The sequence below is a fragment of the Talpa europaea genome, assembly GCF_964194135.1.
Source record: "Talpa europaea genome assembly, chromosome: 1".
Taxonomy (NCBI): Eukaryota; Metazoa; Chordata; class Mammalia; order Eulipotyphla; family Talpidae; genus Talpa; species Talpa europaea.
The window spans coordinates 48,264,052-48,285,061 of record NC_140073.1 but is presented as its reverse complement, the minus strand read 5'-3'; the positions used below and the strand labels follow the sequence as shown (position 1 = coordinate 48,285,061).

The window sequence follows — 21,010 nt, the reverse complement described above, 5'->3', positions numbered from 1 at the left end:
AAAAATATAATTTGTAATGACAATATAATGGGGGGACAAAACTATATAGTAGAGCTTTTAATATACTGTTAAAGTATTGCTATAAATTTAGAGTATATAAATGTAATTCCCAGGTTAAATAAATACCCAGATATATTTAAAATATACACAAGGGAAGTGACAAGAGAATGAAAACATTTCATTACAAAAAAAGCAACTAAACACAAAAGAAGGCACTAATGGAGAAAGTGGGGGGAGGGGTTAAAAAGATAGACCATATAGAAAACACCTATCAAGTGGCAGAAATAAATCCTTATTATTAGAAATTACATTAGATGTAAATGGATTAAGCTCATCAATAAGGAGACTGTCAGATTGGCTAAAAAGCTGCAATCCAATGTCATCCATAAGAGAATCACTCCACACCTAAAGACACAAGCAGATTGTAAGTGAAGGGATAGAAAAATATAGTCCATGTAAATAGTAACCAAAATTGTGCTGAGGGAACTACATAACATCAGACAAAACAGATTTTGTCAAAAACTGTTAAAAGAGACAAAGGAAGGACAATATATATTGATTAAAGCAGTTAACTCATCAAGAAGATGTAGAATTATAAACATATGTACCAAAACAACAGAGAATTCAAATACATAAGGCAAAAATTAATGGAATTAAAAGGAGAAATAATTCCTCGATAAATGTGACTTGTAGAGGCTTCAGTACACCACTATTAACCATACAGAACATCGGGGCCTCGCTGGTGGCGCAAGGGGTTGAGACGCAACCTATGTATCTGCAGCCTCTGTAGCACAAGTTCTATCCCTGGCCAGGGAGCTAATCCACATGGCACAGCAGACCTCTCCTGACTTGCCTGCTGCTCCCATCAGCAGTGTATTTCGTCAGTCTGCCTGCTCTGTTCCCCACTCTGTCTCTGGTGAATCCTCTCACCCCCCACACCTCTGGCCTGTACCCTAGTTCTTGTATGCATAAATAAATATTTTTAAAAATCATACGGAACATTAACAATAGAATGGAGATAGGAATCAATGATAGGGAAAAATGGAAAATTCACAAACATGAAAGTTACACAACATACTCTTAATCAATGGATCGAAGAACAAGAAATTAAAAAAATAAATTAGAAAATACTTGGAAATGAATTAAAAAAATGCAACATACTAAAACTTAGGGAATGGAGCAAAAACAATGCTTGGAGAGAAATTTATAGCAATAAATGCCTACATTAAAGAAGAAAAAAGACATCAAATCAATAAGTTAACTTTACACCCTAAGGAACTAGAAAAAAATAAAATCTAAACCGAAAGCTAACAAAAGCATGAAAATTATAAAGAATAGAATAGAGATGAATGAAAGAGAGAATAGAAAAATGAGAATCTTTGAAACTAAAAGTCAGTTCTTGGAAAAGATCAAGAAAATTGACAACACGTTAGCTAGACTAACCAAAAAAAGAAGACACAAATAACTAAAATCAGAAATATAAAAGTGGGGACATTACCACTATCATAACAGAAACGAAAGGATTATAAGAATATTATGAACAAATTATGAACAATTAACAAATCAGATTACCTAGGTGAAACAGAAAAAATTTCTAGAAACACACAAATGACCTAAATTGACTTAAGGAAAGTTAGAAAATATCGAGACCTATACCAAAAGACCTATACCAACTAAAAATCTCCAACAAAGCAAAGTCTAGGATTAAATGGTTTCACAGGTAAATTCTACCAAAATATAGCAAATATCAATCCTTCCCAAACTCTTCAAAAAATACGAGAACACTTCCTATCTCATTCTATGAGGTCAGCACTATCCTGATAATGAAGACATCACAAGGAAATTATAGACCAACATCCCTTATGTGTATAGACACAAGAATACTCAATAAAACACTATCAAATCAACCTAACAGCCTATTAAAAGGATTACATGCCATAACTAAGTGGAATACATTACAAAAACACATGAGTGGTTCAGTCAATGTGTACTTCAATAATAGGGGAAACATCACACAATAATCTCCATGGCATTTCACAAAATCCAACACTTTTCATCATAAAAACTTTGAAAACTAGAATGGTATGCAGTTCTTTGACCTCGTATACCACTCCTTCCTACTCCGTTCACTCCCACCCTAGCTCCTTATTTTCCTTACTGTTCTTTCAACATGCAGACACATCTCTCCGAGCCTTTGCACCTGCTCTTTTCTCCATTGAGGACACTGCTCCTGCAGCCATCAGTCTGACTTTCTCACTTCCCTTAAGTTTTTTTTCAAGTCACCTTTCTCAGCGAGACCTTCCTTCTCTCTTCTCTCTGAAATTTCACAGCCCCAGGAATTTCATATTCAATTTTCCTACTTGATTTTCCCCCCTTATTACTACCATACATATCTTTTTAAAGTTCAATTTTATTGCTAATTCAGAAGGTAAGCTACATAGGGTTGATTTTCTTTTAATTATTCTGTTCACTCCATATTACTAAACAGTGCCTCAGCCATAATAAATGCTCAGTTAATCAATTAATCCATTTATTGATAGAGGTTGGAGTCATCGCACAGACGAAAGTCCCAGGAAGACCGTGTAGGGTGAAAAAGGATGTGGGTTGAGCACAGACCCTAACGAATAAACTGTGGCAAGGAAATAACAGTTGGTTGTTTGGAGATCCAAATAGAATGCAGCTGACTGGAACGCAAGAGTGAATTTTATCAGCAATGCTCTCACTGAACTCTAACAATCTTAAACAGTAAGTCTTAAGCTTCAATTCAAGGGCATAAGAGAAAAAAAAATCAGGAAAGCGCAACATCTTTCACTTTAGGCTGAATTTTCTTAATTCTCTAGAATTTCAAGGGCTTGTCTAAGGGGTGCATTGTGGGGGATTTTTTTTAACATAGGAAACCTCACATTGTGTGACAGTGGACATGTGGAACTCCAGTCAGGAACCTTCAGCTCCTGAGGCAACCTCCCCATCTTTAAATACTATGCCATCACAGCACTTATCACTGAACACATTTGGTTGTGATCTTTGATTAACTTTCCTTTACTAGGCAGAAGCTCCAGGTTGGTAGGGATTCCCACCCCATGCCTGACAACTGTATCTCTGATGTCTGCACTTAGGAAGTATCTAATAGCCATTTGTGGGAAGAGAGAAAGATTAGAAAGGCTGAAAGAACCATTATGCCAGGCTACGGAGTAGGGGGGAAGGAGATTACTTATCTTTCAGTCTTTCTAAAAAAATGGGAATTAGATATTACAGCATTGTAATTCATTCCATCTTCTGCTTTAAATCTCTTAGCTTGGCCAAGCTCACACGGCTTGCCAGGATTCAAACTCAGGCCTGCCTGTTTTCAAAAAAAAAATCAGTATCTGTTTTCAGTTAGTGCCCCTGGTTTAAGCAAGGAAAACAGGCAGAGCAGGCCTTCCCATAGTACAAATCTCATCCCACTGTGTTTAAATTCATTTTTCAATCTGTAAGTCATCAAGCCTTCCTTACTTAAAGGCTTATAAACCTGCAAGCAGAGGCAGTAAACTGCTTTTTCACTGTCTTTTCTGGGAAAGCCTTGCTTCTATGGTACTTTTTCATTCCACTTCCTCTTATCTCGGATTTGTGACACATAATTGAACTCAAAAAACAAACCTGAAGGGAGCACCTGCATGCAGGCGCTAAGGTTGGCAAAGAAGCCGTGTTCTAGACAAACCCAAGTTACTGTCTCCTCAAAGGCTGGTTGTGTTTGGTGACACACACTCCTCTACAAAAGCAGGAACTGGTAGCATCAAGTTTTGGTACTTCACTCATCAATGAGCCCTCATTTCTAGTTATAAAGTAGGTGTTTTAAACACTAGACTTTATTTAAAAAAAAAAAAAGTACCTATTAACTCTGTGCCCGGAATTATTAGCTGCACTAATTCATCTATTTTTTGTTTGTTTGTTTGTTTTTTTGTGGGACCCTCGCCGGGGGCCGGGGAACGAACCAGCGCTGCAGAGGCTGCGGGCAACCTTGCAGCCCAGAGCTCAACCGCTGTGCCACCAGGGGAGGCCCTAATTCATCTAGTTTTCATATAACCCCAAGGCATCAGAAATACTTTGTATTATAGGGACTGTGGCTTGCTCAAGTTCAAGTGATCATACACAGGGGAGCCTGGGGCTCTAATCCAGACCGCCTACCTACCCTTTCCTTGGTACCATGTTCTATCCCAGCACACTGCTGAGAACCTCACAAAGAAAGGCATTTAAAAGCATTTTCAACTATAAAGCTCTATGCAGTTTAAAGAATGTTAAGCAATTTGTTACATTAAAGGAAACTGCCCTACAATTTTAAGGATGATGAATTACTGGATCACAGCTTACTTTTCTCTTAATAGTAATCATTCCTGTACTTCAAAATTTCTCAATTTAGATAAATCAAAAAAATTGAAAAATGGACAGGGGACCTGAATAGACACTTTTCCAAAGGTATATGACTAGCCTATGTAATGTGAGAAGTTGCTCATCATTAGGTATCAGTGAAATGGAAATCAGTCACAATGAAGGAGCACTTCACACACTAGATTCACATGGATGAACCTTAAAAATACTATGCTAAGCAAAAGTGTGTTGACAAAGATGTAAAGAAACTGGAACTCTCCTACACTGCTGTTAAGAAATGTGCAGTCACTGGAAAACAGCATCAGTTAAACATAGTCGCTGCATGAACCAACAACTGCACTCCTAGATATATACCCAAGACTGAAAACATATGTACTACTTGTAACAAATATCCATAGTATTCATAAAAATCAAGAAGTGGAAACACTCAAATATCCATCAATTGATGGATGGGTAACTAAAATCTGGTATATGCACACAATGGAATACTACTGAGCCATAAAAAGGAATACATGATACAACATGGATAAACTTTGAAAATTCTATGCCAACCAAAAGAAGCCAGTCACAAAAGGCCACATATTATATGATTCCATTTATATAAAATGCCCAGAATAAGCAAATCCTTAGAGAAGGTTGGGTGGTGGCGGTACAGTTTCAGGGGTGATGGCTACAGAGTTATGGAGTTATGTAAATGTTCTAAACTTGATTGTAGTGATGGCTGCCCAACCCTGTAAATATGCACAAAACCACTGAACTGTGTAACAGTTTTAGTGAGTGAATTGTATGGTATGTGAATTAATCTCAATAAAGCTATTTATTTTTTAAAGTTCTTTAAGTTGACCACAGCTGCACCTGCAATACTAAGTAGTTACCAGCTTATTTTAAACCAAATGGATTTTTCTGTAACAGCTAGTAGGGTTCTAATAATTTTTTGTAGTATTTGCAATGTAATCTCTGAATATTTTTCCCCAGATGAGTTAAAATTACATTTATGGGCTTAAACACATGAAATACATAGCTAACGCTAAGACTTGCACTAAAAGGATGCTTGGAGAGCCATAGATGGTATCACCTTCCATCCACTTAATCAAAAAGCCCTTGTCTTTCTTGTTTCCTCCACCTTTTAGCCCTCACACTTCCTTTTATTAGCAAAAGTTCTTTTTGTAAATGCCATGAGGGTTAGATCTTTGTATTTATTCAGTAGGATATCTGTGGTACTTAGAATAGTACCTGGCTTAATTAATGTTGAACAAATAAAAGAATTCATGTTCTCCTTAAAATTAACACCTTTAAAAGAAAAAAGAATTAATTCCTCACTTGATAGTTTCTTTATATACTCATTTTTAAAAATATAGATTATGCAAGTTTCATGCACCATTCCAAATGTAAAACACAAAGGCAAAATTTCAGAAGGGACATAGGTATGCTATGCTGCCAGAATGGGTATAAGTAAAACACAATAACTTTATTCAAGTTGGCTCTTGTTACCTGATCCACGAAGGTTTAAAAGGTATTTTATTTTATAAAAACTTACATCTGTAAGTAATGAATTGACCATAACAGAGGGCTTAATCTGGAATACATGGATAGGCTTAGAGGTCCATGAACCCCTAAAATTGTATGTAAAATCTAACATGTATATTGGCAAGTGTATCTTTTTGGTGAGAGAGTTCATAGTGTAATCAGATACTCAAAGAAGTCTATGACCCAAGAGGTTAAAAAATTACTTAACTAGAAACAGAGTCACAAAGTCTTTTAAACATGAATTGGTACAATAAAATAATATCCAACAGCTCCATCTATGGGCAAGTCATTATCACCTAGCAGAGTTAATGACAACTACCAGAGACCAGTGCATCTTATGAATGCTTGCGTTTAAATCTTCAGTGTCACTCTAGTGGGGATTTATTAACTATAATATCACAGTTTTTTTTTTCCAGATATAGTTGCAAAAATTAGGAGACTGTTGATGAATTCTACTTACAGTACTTCAGCACCAAAAAAATTGGGCAGTTATGCTGATATATGTATATACATTTCAACATTTGTCAGTCTTAAAATGCTTATTTATAGTGAAATCTATATAAAACCGTTAAAAACTTTTCTATTTACATTTTTAAAAAAATGAAAAGTAGTTTCCTTTGCCACAACTTGTCAAAACTGACTCTTACCCTCCCACCCACTGATCCTTCACTCTACCTGTGACAGTGATCACAAGACCCAAACATATTGCTTAAACAAACTGTGTCCTAAAAAGATAGGATGCTTAAAAAACATTACATTTAGAACTGTAAATGAACTTTTCATACATCTCAAAGGGGGTTAACAAAAGTACATAAAAGTTATTTTTAAAGTCTCAGTCCAACATGAATGTGCAATTTCAATGTTAAGATAGCATCATATGAATATTGTTGTCCTGAACGTAACTGGGTATTTCCTTTGGGCTAGAAAATGTTTCTTTTCCTCTGCTTCACAACGAAACATTTTCTTGTAAGTATTCTTAAAGGAGGGGAGGGGGAAGCAGAAGGTAGAAAAGGGTAGGCAATCCTGGTTTACAGGAAATTTGTCAGAAGGATTATGGCCTGCTTTGAAATGTTTACATTTAAATAAATAGAAGGCAAGTATGCTGCCCACAGCACAAAGGAACAACAACACAATAAATAAGCATACAATTGGTGAAAATGTACAAGCCACCCACAAAGCACTTCCCACTGGTTAGGCATCTAATTCCCACCATCCAACAAGGATTCTTTAATGCCAGTATTTTTCTAGCTATTTTATAAACGATGAACTGAGCAAATGTAATATGATTACCAATTCAACACTTCAGGGATTTACAAAACCATACAAGATCTTGAAAAAACTGTTCCCAACACACCATTTCAAAATACAAACTATTCACATTCTTCTTTTTTTTTGGATGGTATTTTGCTTAGTAGAAACCAGTTGAGGAACATTCACAGGAAAAGTCTCTTTCTACTGCAAGACAAACTTTTCCACTGGTCATGGTCCAACAGAGAAAGAATATCAGGTCTTACGTCACTGTAGAGGTGCATCTTTTTTTTTTTGTCTTTTTCTTCTTTTTTTATAAAAGTACATTCCCCTGTGAGTTTTCTTGTTTTAAAATGCTGCTCCTGCAGCAAATCTTGCTGAAACACTGCTGTTTTGGGGTCCACAGCCTTAGCATGGGCAAAGTGCTCTCTTTATACATCAAAATACAAGGGCTTCCCTGGACACTTGGTAATCAAGTAGGTTTTAAAGTGCACTCCTGCGTCCAAAATACTAGGACCGTTCAGCAGAACTCTGAGAAGGGCTGGGCTCAGTTCCATCCTCTGTGCTACTGTCTATGTCCTGCTCCATTGTTGTCTCATCATCATCCAACTGCTGACTGGTGAAGTTGTTTAGCTCAAGAAGCCCGCTGGGCTCTACTACCACATTGGAGCTGGAGTGACAAGGAATAGCATACTGGGGAATGGCCTGGAAGATAAGACACAGGAGAGACACTTTATGGTAAGGAAAGGCAACAGAAGGGTGTCCCCAAACGCGCTAAGGAAGGAAAAAGAACACTGAGAGCTACTATACACCAGGCACTGTGCTAGGTACTTTCACGTAATGTTCTACTAAATCCCCATAACATTAAAGGAAAACATTACTTTCATTTTAAAATGAGGAAACTGAGTAAGTGACTTATGAAGGTCGCATGGACAGTCAGGATTAATAGCAGGACTCAAATTTAAGTCTTACACAACTAAAACTCACGGTTCTACTCCTAGATGGCACCACTACTAACAAAGGAGGTTATGTGAAGTCCATGCCTAATTCAAGAGACAGACTTTGGAAGATATTTTTGATTGATCATTAAGCCAATTTAAATGTAAATGTTGTCAAATTTTGTTCATTATTATCTGAAGATGAATGATTAATTTGCACCATAGTGTAAAATACACCACAGTGTATTTTCAGCATTTTGGTAAGCCTCTGGTTGTCAAAGGGGAAATTATTTGTTTGGGTCACAAAGAAACAATCTATAATGAAAATAAGAGTAGAAAAGACTGTTTTTTAAATGAAATAATACCAGTAAATAAATAGATATGGTAACCATACTGCCTTGTCCGATTCTTTTTTCTCATCTTTATCTTTTTAAAAAGTACATCAGTTCATATCATACCCCTATTTAAAGCTGCAATTATTTCCTACTCTACTTGCTATATATAAAACCCAACTCTTACCATGGCTTCAGCTTTATGTCAAACTTCTACTTGAGGGTCTTTGCACTAGTTCCTCCCTTCTTCCTAGAAAACAAACCTTCGCATAGCTGGTTCCATCCCATCATTTGTGTTTTAGTCCAAATGCTTAGAGTGTCATCGTCAAGAAACCAGATGACTGGGCGGAGCCCATCCCTCCACCGCTGTTACGTTCACTTACATGTTCGTCGCTGCTTTTACCATCTCCTTATTAAATTGTTTCTCATCCTTAGAATGTAGGCTCCATAAGAACATGGACTACCGCAGAACTCTAGACTATTTTTTATTTTATTACTAGATGTCCAGAGCATGAACAGATGCTCCATAAACATTTGTCAAATGAGTATCTTTAACGTTAAAAACTCCAGAGCAAAGCTGAATATCAGCATTTTGTAAATGTACCTTCTACCGGGACAACCTTCTACTGGGAGGGGAAAGATGTAAATTTAACACTTTCAAGAAAATACAGCAAGATGTTTAAGGCATTGATTCTGGGGCAGTGGAGTTTTTTGTTTGTGTGCTTCTCCCCATCCCCCATAGCTGATCACTATGAGAAAGTCTCGGGTGGGATGTGTGGAGACCTAGATTTTAGTTCACCTCTGGGTCTGACTTGCTATGGACCACTGTAAGTCACTTCACTTCCTGGAGTCTTAATTTAATTTTGTGTAAAGTAAGTTCGTTGGAGAAGACAAGTTCTAAAGATCCCCGTGTTTCTTAAAGTCTATGAATCCCACCTTCGGCAAAGAATATATATTCATCTTATTTACTCCTCTACCTGCAGCTCCCAGCACAGTGCCTAGAACACAGAGGTTAAATAATTTATGTGGAATGAATGAATGAATAAACGAAACAGATACTTGTCTACAAAGAACAATGCTTTTCATTCAGAGCATTAAGTATCAACATTCTGACTTTTTAGACATCTTTCAAGGAATCCAAGCACTCTGGACACTTCTCAACACATTCCCATACATATTCTACTCAATCAGTAAAATTTACTTTAGGTCAAAGCTAAGCATAACAAATGAGATCTGAAAATGTTCTAACAATATATTAATGATGATTGTAACAACATAAGCTATCTCTGAGTAGTACTTTGAACCAAATACCTGACCAGCTGGTTTATATACATTTTCTTACTTAATTTTTAAAACCACCTTGGGAAGTACATGTTACCATTTCCACTTCATAGGCAATGAAACTGGGCCACAGAGTTACTCTCTTGCTCAAAGCCACAATGTTGGCAAGGAGTACAGGCAATATTCAAATGTAGGTATTTCTGACTCCAAAAGCTTGGTTCTTCACTAGTGTGTTACCCATCCCTGACATAGCAACAACCTAGCACAAGGTCCATGATGAAACCTACTCACCAGTTATCATGCTTGATACATGAAACAAATTATATTTTCAACCCTGTTCATAAACTACAGAAAATATTGGGTTGCCAGAAAAGTCATAGCATATTTTTTTTGTTTTCTATGCAAAAATGCATCATGACTTTTCCAATAACCCAAGTCAACCAAAATGATTTTCAATTCAGTGAGCATACCAATGTAACCCCCAGGAGTTACAGTAATTATAGTAAAAACAGTACTAACTACCATGTATTCATTCAGCAATCACTCTGAGCCAGGTACTGTGCTAGGTGCTTCATCTCAATTTTTTCTAATCCTACATCAATCATGTAAAGCAGGCATTCCTTATTCTCATTTTACTGATGAGGAAACTAAGGCAACACTGAGGTTAAGTAGACTTGTCCAAGGTTGCACTGTGCATGTCAAAGCCAGGAAGCCTTTTCTCCCATATCCTACCGTCTTTAGCAGGGAGAACAACATAACAAATCCCTTTGTCAAGGATTTTTTCATTCACTAACACTTGTTTTTACAGGGAGATATACATTATTTAAATAATTCAATGGTCATTTCTACTTGGCTTCAAGCATTCCCCCCAACTTATGTTATTTGATTAAAATTAGTCAATTTGCATTCTCTTATAATTTGGCATCATGGGAAAGGGATTTATCACAGATACTTCTAAGTCACACAATATGAGAATCTGTGATAAATTCTAAACTATCCACATTTCAATAAATCTACATTCTCAATTAACTAAAATGTGCTGTTCTGATACCTTCTAAGTCATATATAAATTTAACAAAAAAATGATAAATGTCACGAAAACATCCTGATACCCTGCAAGGAGAGAGGGAAATAAAACACAACTTCTAAGGGCTAGTCTAGACTCAGTGATTCAATGTTCTGGATCTATTATCCATGACAACAGATGAGTTTTAGAATGAAGGGAATGTGAAGCAGAGGTAGAACCACTCTCAATGAATAGTCCTTATGTTCACTAGCCTGTATCACCTAGGCAGGACAGTAATCATAACAGGATTTTTCAGTAACCATGATTGAAATAAAAAGCAAAAGCTTTATGGTTAATCCCAAGTTAGATATAAAAGTAAATTACTTAGAAACATTCTTTTACAACATGTTTCTCCTGACATTTCAGTTAATTAAGGTTTTATTGTGCTGAAAACCATAAATCTGGATCAAGATCAAGAAGTATGTTTTTCCAAGGAAAGGGTCCCTGAAATTGACATAGACGTGCAATCCAGTTATATCCCAAGAGTTTCTGAACACAGACTGGGGAGCCCATAGTTTGCCTCCAGGAATTTACCAATCTTTTGGGTTGACTTACTACATTAACACTGACAAGTATGACTTGAATCTATAAATCAAGTTGACAAATGGACTTGGGATACCTGATTGCCTCTAAAGTATGCTATATGTCAACATATAACATCAATTTCTAGAACTCTCTTGCAGGAAAAAAACATAAATTCATATATTTGTATTAGGTCCTAAAGCAAATTTGTCAAATGCAGCTCAAAGATAGAATCTCTGTCTTTTTGCCCTGTTGGCTTAACTCTTCCTATGACACCCCAAGATATATCAAACCCCCCAGATGCCCAAGATTTCTCATTTCCCTTCTAATTCTTACCTGGATGATAATTTCTGCTGGGCTCTCTTCTGCTTTCTTTTGGCCTACATTCTGAATACGCATGAACTGGCCTGCTGTAGACACTCCTGTAGCATCGATTTTCCTTGTCGTTAGGGGAGGACCAACAGCAGATGGACTTGCACAGGACTCTCTACATTTCTGTTGCTGGGGAGTGGAATTCGCCATCCCTGTCACCACCACGTGAGTGGAAGATACTGATCCTGCTTCACCAGTGAGCATACTAGTGGCAAGAGCCTTCTTTGGGGGATCCACTACCATATGCTCTACATTTGTATCAATCTGAGCTTCCATCAAAGACATTTTCAAAATGTCTGACACTGCTGTCTTCTCAGAGGCCTGAATGGGAGATATGCTTGTAACTGGTGATGTCAGCTTAGGCACAGAACTGCCACCAGTTATCTTTGTAACTGTGGGAGGCTGGCGCCCCTCAAAAGTTATCTTTGTAACAGAGGATCCTTGGGTTATAATTGGTTGCTCCACCTGAAAACAAATTGGGGTTGTGTGTGTTACAGCTACATCTCTTTGAAAAAAAACCTATCAAACACCCCAGACAATATGGCAAAAGAAACATTCGTGCGGTATACTAGGAAGACATTTTGAAGCTTGGTGTTTAATAAGGAGGCTGGATGGGAAAGTATCTGGCTACTTCTAAGGAATCTAGGGAAAGAGGAGGGGTTGAAAGAACCCTTGTTCAGCCAAGGTTCATAGCAGTAAAGAAAAAAAAAAGTCACAGCAGCCTTGTTTTTCCTTTGGGGTTTATATCCCCACACAGTACACTTCCAAGCTGTCTCAATTATTTCATATAATCTTCGGCTTTTGAAAATAAAAAGAAGCAGGATTTTTTTCCGATCTTTTGCTTCAAATTACATTTACACAAACGTATTCTATATGGATTTATAATATACACATACACACATATATATCACTCCAAAGCCACTGATTTTCCTTAATATAATTTCTTTTGAATATCCACAGATAATTCCTCTGTAATCTATAAGATAAATCTAAAAGATAAAGTTATTAACTAGGTGGTAATGATGTAAACTACAAAGGAAAATGTTCAATGAAGTTCCTTAAAAGACTGTAGTTTACTTAGCATTATTGCAACAGAAAAGAGTCTACAAGCATGGAAATATTTTTATCTAAAAAATAAAAATAATTTAGGAATACAGCCTCTATGCACTGTTGGTCAATGCTGAAGTGATTTCATTAAAAACTATCTGGAAAATCAAGTTCTGAGTGCTATGCTTTTTTTTTCTTCCTATATATAATGCGTGCATTTCTTCCCTAATGTCAACCTTCTGATGGGGCAAAGTAATATCAGCGTAATAAGGTTTTTGAGTATCCTCTTGCCAGGAGAAAGCACTGCTAATCACAATAGGGCCGTGATGTTCTCATATTTTCCGTGAACAGAGTTTAACTTTGCATGCTATCAATATTCCGTTACCTGGCTCACCGGCTGTTTCTCTGACGAGGCTGGCAGCGGCATTTGGCTTTGGGGGGTTTGGGGTTGCACGTAGATTTTTGGTTGGTTCGGAGCCTGCTGCAGTTTAGGGAGCTGCTGCGTGGTTTTCACTGCAAGCACCTGTACTACAGTTTGTGGGGGCTGTGCCATTAAGGTAGGAAGCTGCCTGTCTTTGGCCACCATGGGATGCTGTGTGTGCTGTACATCTGGCTTGGGCTGTGCTTGTTCTTGCTGGAGAGGGGTGAGTTTTTGATGCCTGATGGAAAGCTGGGGCATTTGCGGGAGTTTGTGCTGGAGCTGGTCTGCCTGCAGGTGGATGGTCTGCTTCTGTTTAGTCTGGAAGCACTGCAGAGTTTTCACTTGCAGCTGAGTCTGTTCCAGCTGGGGCTGGCTAAGTTTCTGCTGTTTAGCTGACTGTGACTGAGTCAGGGCAGATCGGTAAAACAGACCTGTCTGAGGGTCTAAAGTGTCCATCTCTTCAACCTCGCCCTCCTCAGTTCCAAGTTCCTCGCTGTGTTTGGTAAAAGCAGTGTGACTGCTTAAAGCCTAAGTAAAAAAGGCACAAAGTAAGAATGAAATAAGAAAAATGCCTACATTGCTACATATTCCTCAAACCACAGAAGACTTGATTATGAGATTCTTTCAAAAACTTTCAGAAGGAATAAACTAAAAAAACACAAGAAATCTTAAGGTTGCCAATCTAAAGGGGGCATCAGATTAAAACTGAGCAATTTTAACTCTTAGACATTAAATGGCTACCAAAACTGGTCTAGCTGCTTTCTAAAAGAAAATTCTTAGGTAACCCAGAACTTACAGGAAAGAGTGATTAAGATTACCCTGCAAGCACTACCCAACATGAGAGAGAAGAAAAGGCCCTCTGGCTCAGGAAACACCTTTGGTCACCTTTCCAGCCTGGAAGAGATGTTAACCCAGCGAGAGAAAGGATACAGCACCCGTGGAGTGAGGGACTCAGAGGAAAGCCAGACAAGCCCACTTGGGCCATGTGCACATCCAGCGTGCTCCGGAAGGTGCGAGTGGTTGCCCGAGGGATGTGCCCATCCCCGTCCCCGCAAAGGGCCTCTCTGCTTGGATGGGGAGGGTTCGGCAGAATTCACCAAGGGCTGTGGACAACCCTCTACACTAGCCCTCCTCGCCCCCTTGTTCAGATTCCAGGCCCACCAGGCAACACCTTCCCAGAGATCCGGCTCACAGGAGGGCAGGAGACTGAGGAGGGAACAAGAGCGCACACGTGAGCGGACAGAGAGACTGCCTCGCCAGTGTCAGATAGAACAGTGCAGGGAGGAGGCAGCAGCCTCGGGTGACATGGTCGGGGCCAGCCTGTCTGACCTCTCTAGGTGAGTTGAGAAGGTCAATGTCAGGACCATCAGGTGAGGCCAAGACTCCAGGACTAGCTCTGACAACCAGCAAAACTTCTGGCCATCTGGCTTCCCTTAGTGACACAAGAGTCACTCCAAACCCATCCTTACCTGCCTTGTCATATGCTGCATCTCTACTCTAAATGTAGAAGGTTGAGATTTGGTTGAAACCTTCCCCTATCTCATAATGACCTTACACATACAGGTTTTTAATTCTACAATATATTCATTGTCTTTCAGGTAGTTTCCCTAGAATTAGGGTCAACAGCTACCACTTGAATGGTGGTGATTTATGTGACTACTAATTATAAGTCATGCTTGAATATGGTATCTATGATATCATTTTATAACAGAGGCAGGATGCTCTAGGTTTAAATCCTGGTTCTGCCAGCCAGCGGTAAGCTACTTAACTTTTGTAAGTATGCGTTTCCTCATTTGTGAGAGCTATAATACACTCACCTTCAGGGTCATAGTGAGAATTAAACAAGTTAATGTACTTAAAGCTCAAAGCAAAGTGTCTGTCAAAAAAATCAACTTATCAACATATTTTTTCTTTTCCTCATTACTCTTTGTACCAGATCTTGTTTTATATTAGTTCATTCTCCTTTCTGTTGAGTCTCTTCCTCCTTAATTGGTCACATATAGTAAAATGAGTCAAATATATATTTATATATATTTATTTATATATATTTATCTCATGAGAATTCATTATAAAAGCAAAAAGTAAAGCAAGCCAAAAAAAAAAAAAATCCATCAACAGCTAAACAAACTAACTTCTATTTCATCTGAAAAATCTTACTTCAGTGATAAATTCTTCCATAATAGTAACATAGAAACAGTAACCAATTCAGTGTCACAGATTCATCTAGATGGCCCTACCTTTTGAAATGGTAAGAGCTAAGAATAGCATTGCTTAGTTATTTCCTAGTGTTAAGACTCTCAATTAATTTCCTCTACTCAATCCTTGCAAAGGAACTACAAATTCTTCAGTTCAGTTATTTGCCCTTTTATAATAAGACACGAAACTGATCCTTCTTCAGGAAGAAAGCAGTAACAGGGAATAGGAAGAGAAGAGATACAACCTGCTGCATAATGTGGGTGATGGCTCCAGGGGAAGACGCAGGGATGGACTTCACCACCACAGAAGTCTGTGTCGCAGTCTGTGACTGAGCCACATGCTGGAGGAGGGTCCTCTGGGGCTGGGAGGGCTGTTGGGGCTGGGAGCGATGGCTGACTGAAAATAGAGGAGGTGATGATATTTCTCCAGAAATCACCACAGCATCTGTAACCAGTAGTTATTTTAAACAAATGTCTATGAGATTGCATCACAGAGAGAAAGTATGGTAATATAAACTAGGAGGTAGAAGACCAGAGTCTGTCCATCTATGAGCTGTGTGACTTTGAGAAAGTTACTTATCTTCTTTGAGACTCTGTGTCCTCATCTGTAAAATGGGAATAATAGGCTATTATAAATATGAGATGAGAAATGTATGTGGAAGCACTGTGAAAACTATTATCACAAAGGAGGAACAAAATCTGCCAAGTTAAATGCTCCGGTGAGTCAGACTCATTTTCCCTACTAAGGTAATAAAACAATAATCAGTTTCTATAATCAAATCCCAGACTAATAATTTTAAGGATAGTGAGACAATACAAATTCTTTATTCTAACGATTCCAGTTCCAAATGCAATAATTCAAAACCTGAAGCACTTGTTCCTTTATATGAAGTGACATGGTCTCACAACCTTAATTCCTAAATCTAAAAATGTCCAGAGGCCTACATAAAACTGCAGAAAGAGAACTGGGCCGAGAGTCACACCTGGATTCTGTCCCACTCTGCCATCAACCAGCTGTGTAAATTTGAAGAGGTCATTTAACCACTCAGAGGTTTAATTTTGTTTGATTTTTTTTTTAAATGGGATAATAAACATTTGTTTCTACCTAAAAGAGGACAAAATGAGGTAATCAATCTAGATTGATTACTTCAATCTTAAATTGTAAAGTGCTAAAATATAAGGGCAAAAAAGAATAGAAAAATCAGTGTTCTTTATCTTCTTAAATTTAGCTCATCTGACACAAATAGATGGGAGTAGACTGTCGGAAACAACTCCACTTTTTATTTTCTTGCTACAAAGGTCCCATGGAGTAAACTACACTTGTAGTGACAAATACAAAGATGCAAACTACACATCTACATCGGTGCCAATCTGTTATCGTGTACCACTCTCAATTTCAACTTTTTCAACAGTATAAACAGTCACCACTTCCTCTTCCACAGAGCTTTAACTTTTTTAAAGCAGACAGTAAAACCTGTAAAATTAGCTAAGGAGGTGCAGAGGGGTGAGAGGATTCACCAGAGACAGAGTGGGGAGCAGAACAGGCAGACTGATGGAAATACACTGCTGAAGGGAGCAGTGGGCAAGACAGGAGACGCCTGCTGCACCATGTGGGTCAGCTCCCTGGCTGGGAATCAAACTAATGCGCAGTGGCTGGCAATAGTGTGATAGTGCTGAGACTTTAACCCCTGTTCCACCAGGGAGGGCTAGCTTTATTGATTTTTATAACAAATTCTAGCCAAACACAATTTTTCTATTGTTGACATATATTTGCCTACATGTGATATAAAAGTTGTAGGCACTACAGCCAGTACTTTCATAAATATTCTGCAGTGTATTACTGTATGTTCTAGCATGTTTTATATGTACATTTAAAATTCTGTGTTAATAAAATCTTCCACACATGCACAACCAAACTGAACAACAACTACTGAAATCATTTACAAATGCATGAGGAAAAAAACATATGATACTAATACTAAAATTAAGCAGATTAACGAAGGTTCTTATTGATGGACACATTATCAGAAATAAATGACATCTGAAAAGTAAAAAGAAATAAAAATAATTTCTGATGAAGTAATCATATTATATGGAACACTTCTGCCCATAGTAATCTTCATTATTATTACATTAAGTTTTTTATTAGAAATGAAATGGGTTTAATAGAAGATCAATGTAAACCATTTAAAAGTAATCTTCTCTTCATAGTAATTCCCTAGAGAGCAGGAGAGTTAGGAATCTCTACAGGATGAATCAAGAAGCCAGGGCCAATAAATGGGCTTTGAAGTTAAAGACAATGCTCACTGCAGCTCAGTCTAATAGGAGAGGAGATTAGGAAAGGAGTTCCCGAGTGAACCTTTGGAAAACAGTTGAAGTGACCTTAACTATTAACACCATAAAACAGTCACATTTCTTAACTCATTTTTTTCCAGTTTCAACTGCTCATTACTAGGAAGAATTTTACTGTTCTGCAAAGGAAAATCTGGCTCCCTATCAGAGTGGAGCTTACCTTTCCTCTACCAGATCAGAGTAGAGCGCATCCATTTAAGTGGTTCCCCCCCACCAAAACAATTATCTTTTACCTTCAATTATACTACAAATGGATGCACACCACTTACCTAGAAGGGGAAAAGCAACCTCTGTCCCCTCATCAGTGCGTTCTGAAAAGGATAAGTAAGGGAAGAAATCATAGATCTTTCCATCTATTTACCAAATGATAATCTAGTATAGCCCTAGAGGTTAATACTGACTTCCCCAAATTACTGTCCTGTGCTTTATTTAGCTTTGTGCTAAGTATCTCTAACGACAGACACTAGAGGGCTTCCATAATCTTCAAATGGATTTTTCTCTTTTGGCAATTTTAACCCAGCAGTCTAAATAATATTTCTTAAAATGATACCAAAGAAATACTTTTCTGCTTTGGTATTTATATCCTTCAAACATTTGAAACATTATGTTTTCTTTTAATTCCTACCAAAGAAAACTTACATACTGCATAAGTCAGCTCTCCTAACCCGTAATTATTCGTATTACTACTCTCTGATCTATTTAAAATATCAAGGTAATGAAGTGTCCAAAATCAAAAGCAATATTCCAGGTGTGGTCATAATATAATATAAAAAAAAGAATCTATATTATCTTCCCACTCCCACTCTACTTCTCTATATATGCCATCCAAAAATCTCATCAGTGTTTTGCTGCCAGACCACATTTTAAATACCTAATTTGCTTTCCATCAAAACTTCTAAGTATTAACAGGGATTTAATGCTTTCTACATTTTTCTCTTTACATTAAAAAAGGGCTGGATTTTATACCTTCTTTCTCTTTTGACCCACCTTCTCTTTCCCACAAACACACACAAAAATTCAGATGCATAAAAATAATTTTATTCTTAGGTAGGATATTTTATTTTCTCTCTACAACTGTTGTCCTATATAAACATGTTATGGCCAATTTGCAGTTTTAAGTTAGTTGCAAACTTTGTAACAACCTATTTTTCCCCCTATATGTTAAAGGCAGGATAAATCTCAAGGACAGTATGAATTTACTCTCAGAGCAAACTGGAAAAGGTCTAGAAATATAAGCAATATATCCTTCCCAAAAGACCATCCCACAAAATCCGGAAAGGTAGTTATCCTACCTTAAAACTACATTTTAAGAGGACACCTACCAGTAGTGATGTATTCAGCAACTAGTTCTGACTCTACCACAGCAATGGATGGACTCTCAGGAGAATGTCTCTTTTCCTGGGTCATCTGAATAGGCACTGCCATTTGACTCAAGTCAATAGTGGGTTGTCTTGGTTTAGATTCCAATTTTTCCTTTACTGCATAAAAAAGTCAGGGGAAAAGTTAACTTTTATTACAAACAAGTACCAAGACCAGAGTTGTCCATGGGAATAATGAACCAGACTCTGGGGTAACACACTGGCAGTGTCTAAGGAGACAGTGAGTTGAAAAGAAAAAAGCAGACTACTATGTATGGCAACAGAGTACACAATTTGTGCAGCCATACCCAACAGCCTAGCAAGAAGGACTCATACGCAGTCATAATAAAATCCTATTACTACTAGGCCAAACAACTGCGTCTGTTTCTTTTGTACACACTCCCTTCAGGCCATTTTTTTTCCCTTCCTTAAGGTTGTCCCTGGTTTTCTCAAGTTCAACCTGAAAACAAAGGGTGAATAAGTAGTATACAGCATGATCTGTTCTAGGGCACATTTATCCAGACCAGCACAACACTGTAACCTGTTAAATTTGCTCTACTAAAAAAATCAAATTAATTTCCAAAGAAACATTCTAATGTCTTACATGATTCTAAAAAATAAAACATCTAGGGTCAGGAGAAAAAGTCCTCTCTGTTCCTGTAAAAATGTCTTATGGAGTGGTCTGGAATCAAGAATGGTTTCCCTGAATAGATTTACTTTCTATCATTTTTTCTACAAATTCCATTCATTTGGTCCCCACCCTCTATAAGTATTAATGGAAGTGGCATTGCATGCCAAAGATAAGGAATTGAGGAAATGCCTAAGGCAAAAAATAAAACCAATAGAAAGATTAACTGAAGGATTACATTAAATACTAGTATCCTTTGGGTGGTACAGAGTAGAAATTACAACAAACAGTAACAAGTAATTAAGTTCAATGAATGATCATTCAGATTATTCCCATCAAGTATGACAAAATCAAAATAAGCATTTACACAAAGAAAGCAAAACAAGTCCATAAAATATATAAAATTTACCCTACAAGTAAAAGACACTGAACCAAAAGATATGGATTCTCTCTCTGCCACTAGCCAATTATCAACAGATTACCTCTCTACATTTTAGTTTACTTGGCCATAAAATGAAAGGGTTGGAGGACATCATCACTAAGGTCCTTAAATATCTGGCAATCTTTGACCTATAGTAATAGAAAAGTCATTACAACGAACATAGATTTTGCCTAGAATTTACTGAAGATATTTAGTAATAGAAATACTTATAGACTCTTGTTAAATGAATACAGTTTTACATGGAAGCTCAAGTGGTTAAATTAAACAAAGAAAAAACGAAGATAAAATTAAAACAAATTAAGAATGCTAGCAAGGACCACTAATAGTGTTTTCTGATCTCAAAACTGCCCCACTAATATAAAGGAGGATGGCAGGGCCCCTTCAATTGGTCTCCTATTCTTGAACAGAACGGACGGCAGTACTGCATCTATCCTTGTGCCCAGAAGTGATAGACTACTCCTTCCTGATGACAAAAGGCAACAGGATTATTCATTTTAGAAAGGAAGACAGAGAAAAAAGAACTCTGTTTCTTTTCTCCTTTCTACTGATTCTAGTTTATGGATCCTTCAATAATCCTATGCACAACCTAGTCAAATGACAAGTAGACAGACTACACCAAAGACTATAAACAGTTCCAGAGGGGGGAAATGTGCTCAAATAATAACAAAGAAAACATAACAGTGGTAGTATTTTAGCACAATCCATCTCTAGAGAAAACATGCTTCATTCAGGTGAGCATGTGAATTCATACCTGTTGTCTGTTGGAGTTCTAACAGAGCTTTGATTGTTGAAGTAGCTGATTGTGATTCACTGGATACATCCTGATAAATTATGGTGGGGCTAGTCTCCATTGCAATCTCATGTTCTGACCAATCCTGACGCCGGGAAGCAATTACATGAACTACAGGCTGGGAAT

The 21,010-nt window shown here is 37.5% G+C and overlaps 1 protein-coding gene across 9 annotated transcripts in view; it reads right to left on the bottom strand.

The window, feature by feature from the left end:
• Positions 1-7,650: 7,650 nt before the first annotated feature.
• EMSY (EMSY transcriptional repressor, BRCA2 interacting) overlaps positions 7,651-21,010 on the bottom strand; it is a gene marked incomplete at both ends in the record, with an annotated part of 71,197 nt that continues 57,837 nt past the window's right edge. For 4 of the 9 annotated variants that reach the window (XM_084236739.1, XM_084236742.1, XM_084236743.1 and 1 more), the window contains 6 exons: positions 7,651-7,845; positions 11,616-12,116; positions 13,084-13,647; positions 15,560-15,711; positions 18,989-19,144; positions 20,846-21,010. In XM_084236739.1, the coding sequence (XP_084092865.1) occupies positions 7,651-7,845; positions 11,616-12,116; positions 13,084-13,647; positions 15,560-15,711; positions 18,989-19,144; positions 20,846-21,010 (1,733 nt within the window). Of the gene's footprint in view, positions 7,846-11,615; positions 12,117-13,083; positions 13,648-15,559; positions 15,712-17,931; positions 17,978-18,988; positions 19,145-20,845 lie in introns of all 9 variants that reach the window. The other 5 variants (XM_084236745.1, XM_084236738.1, XM_084236740.1 and 2 more) reach the window with 3 other exon arrangements.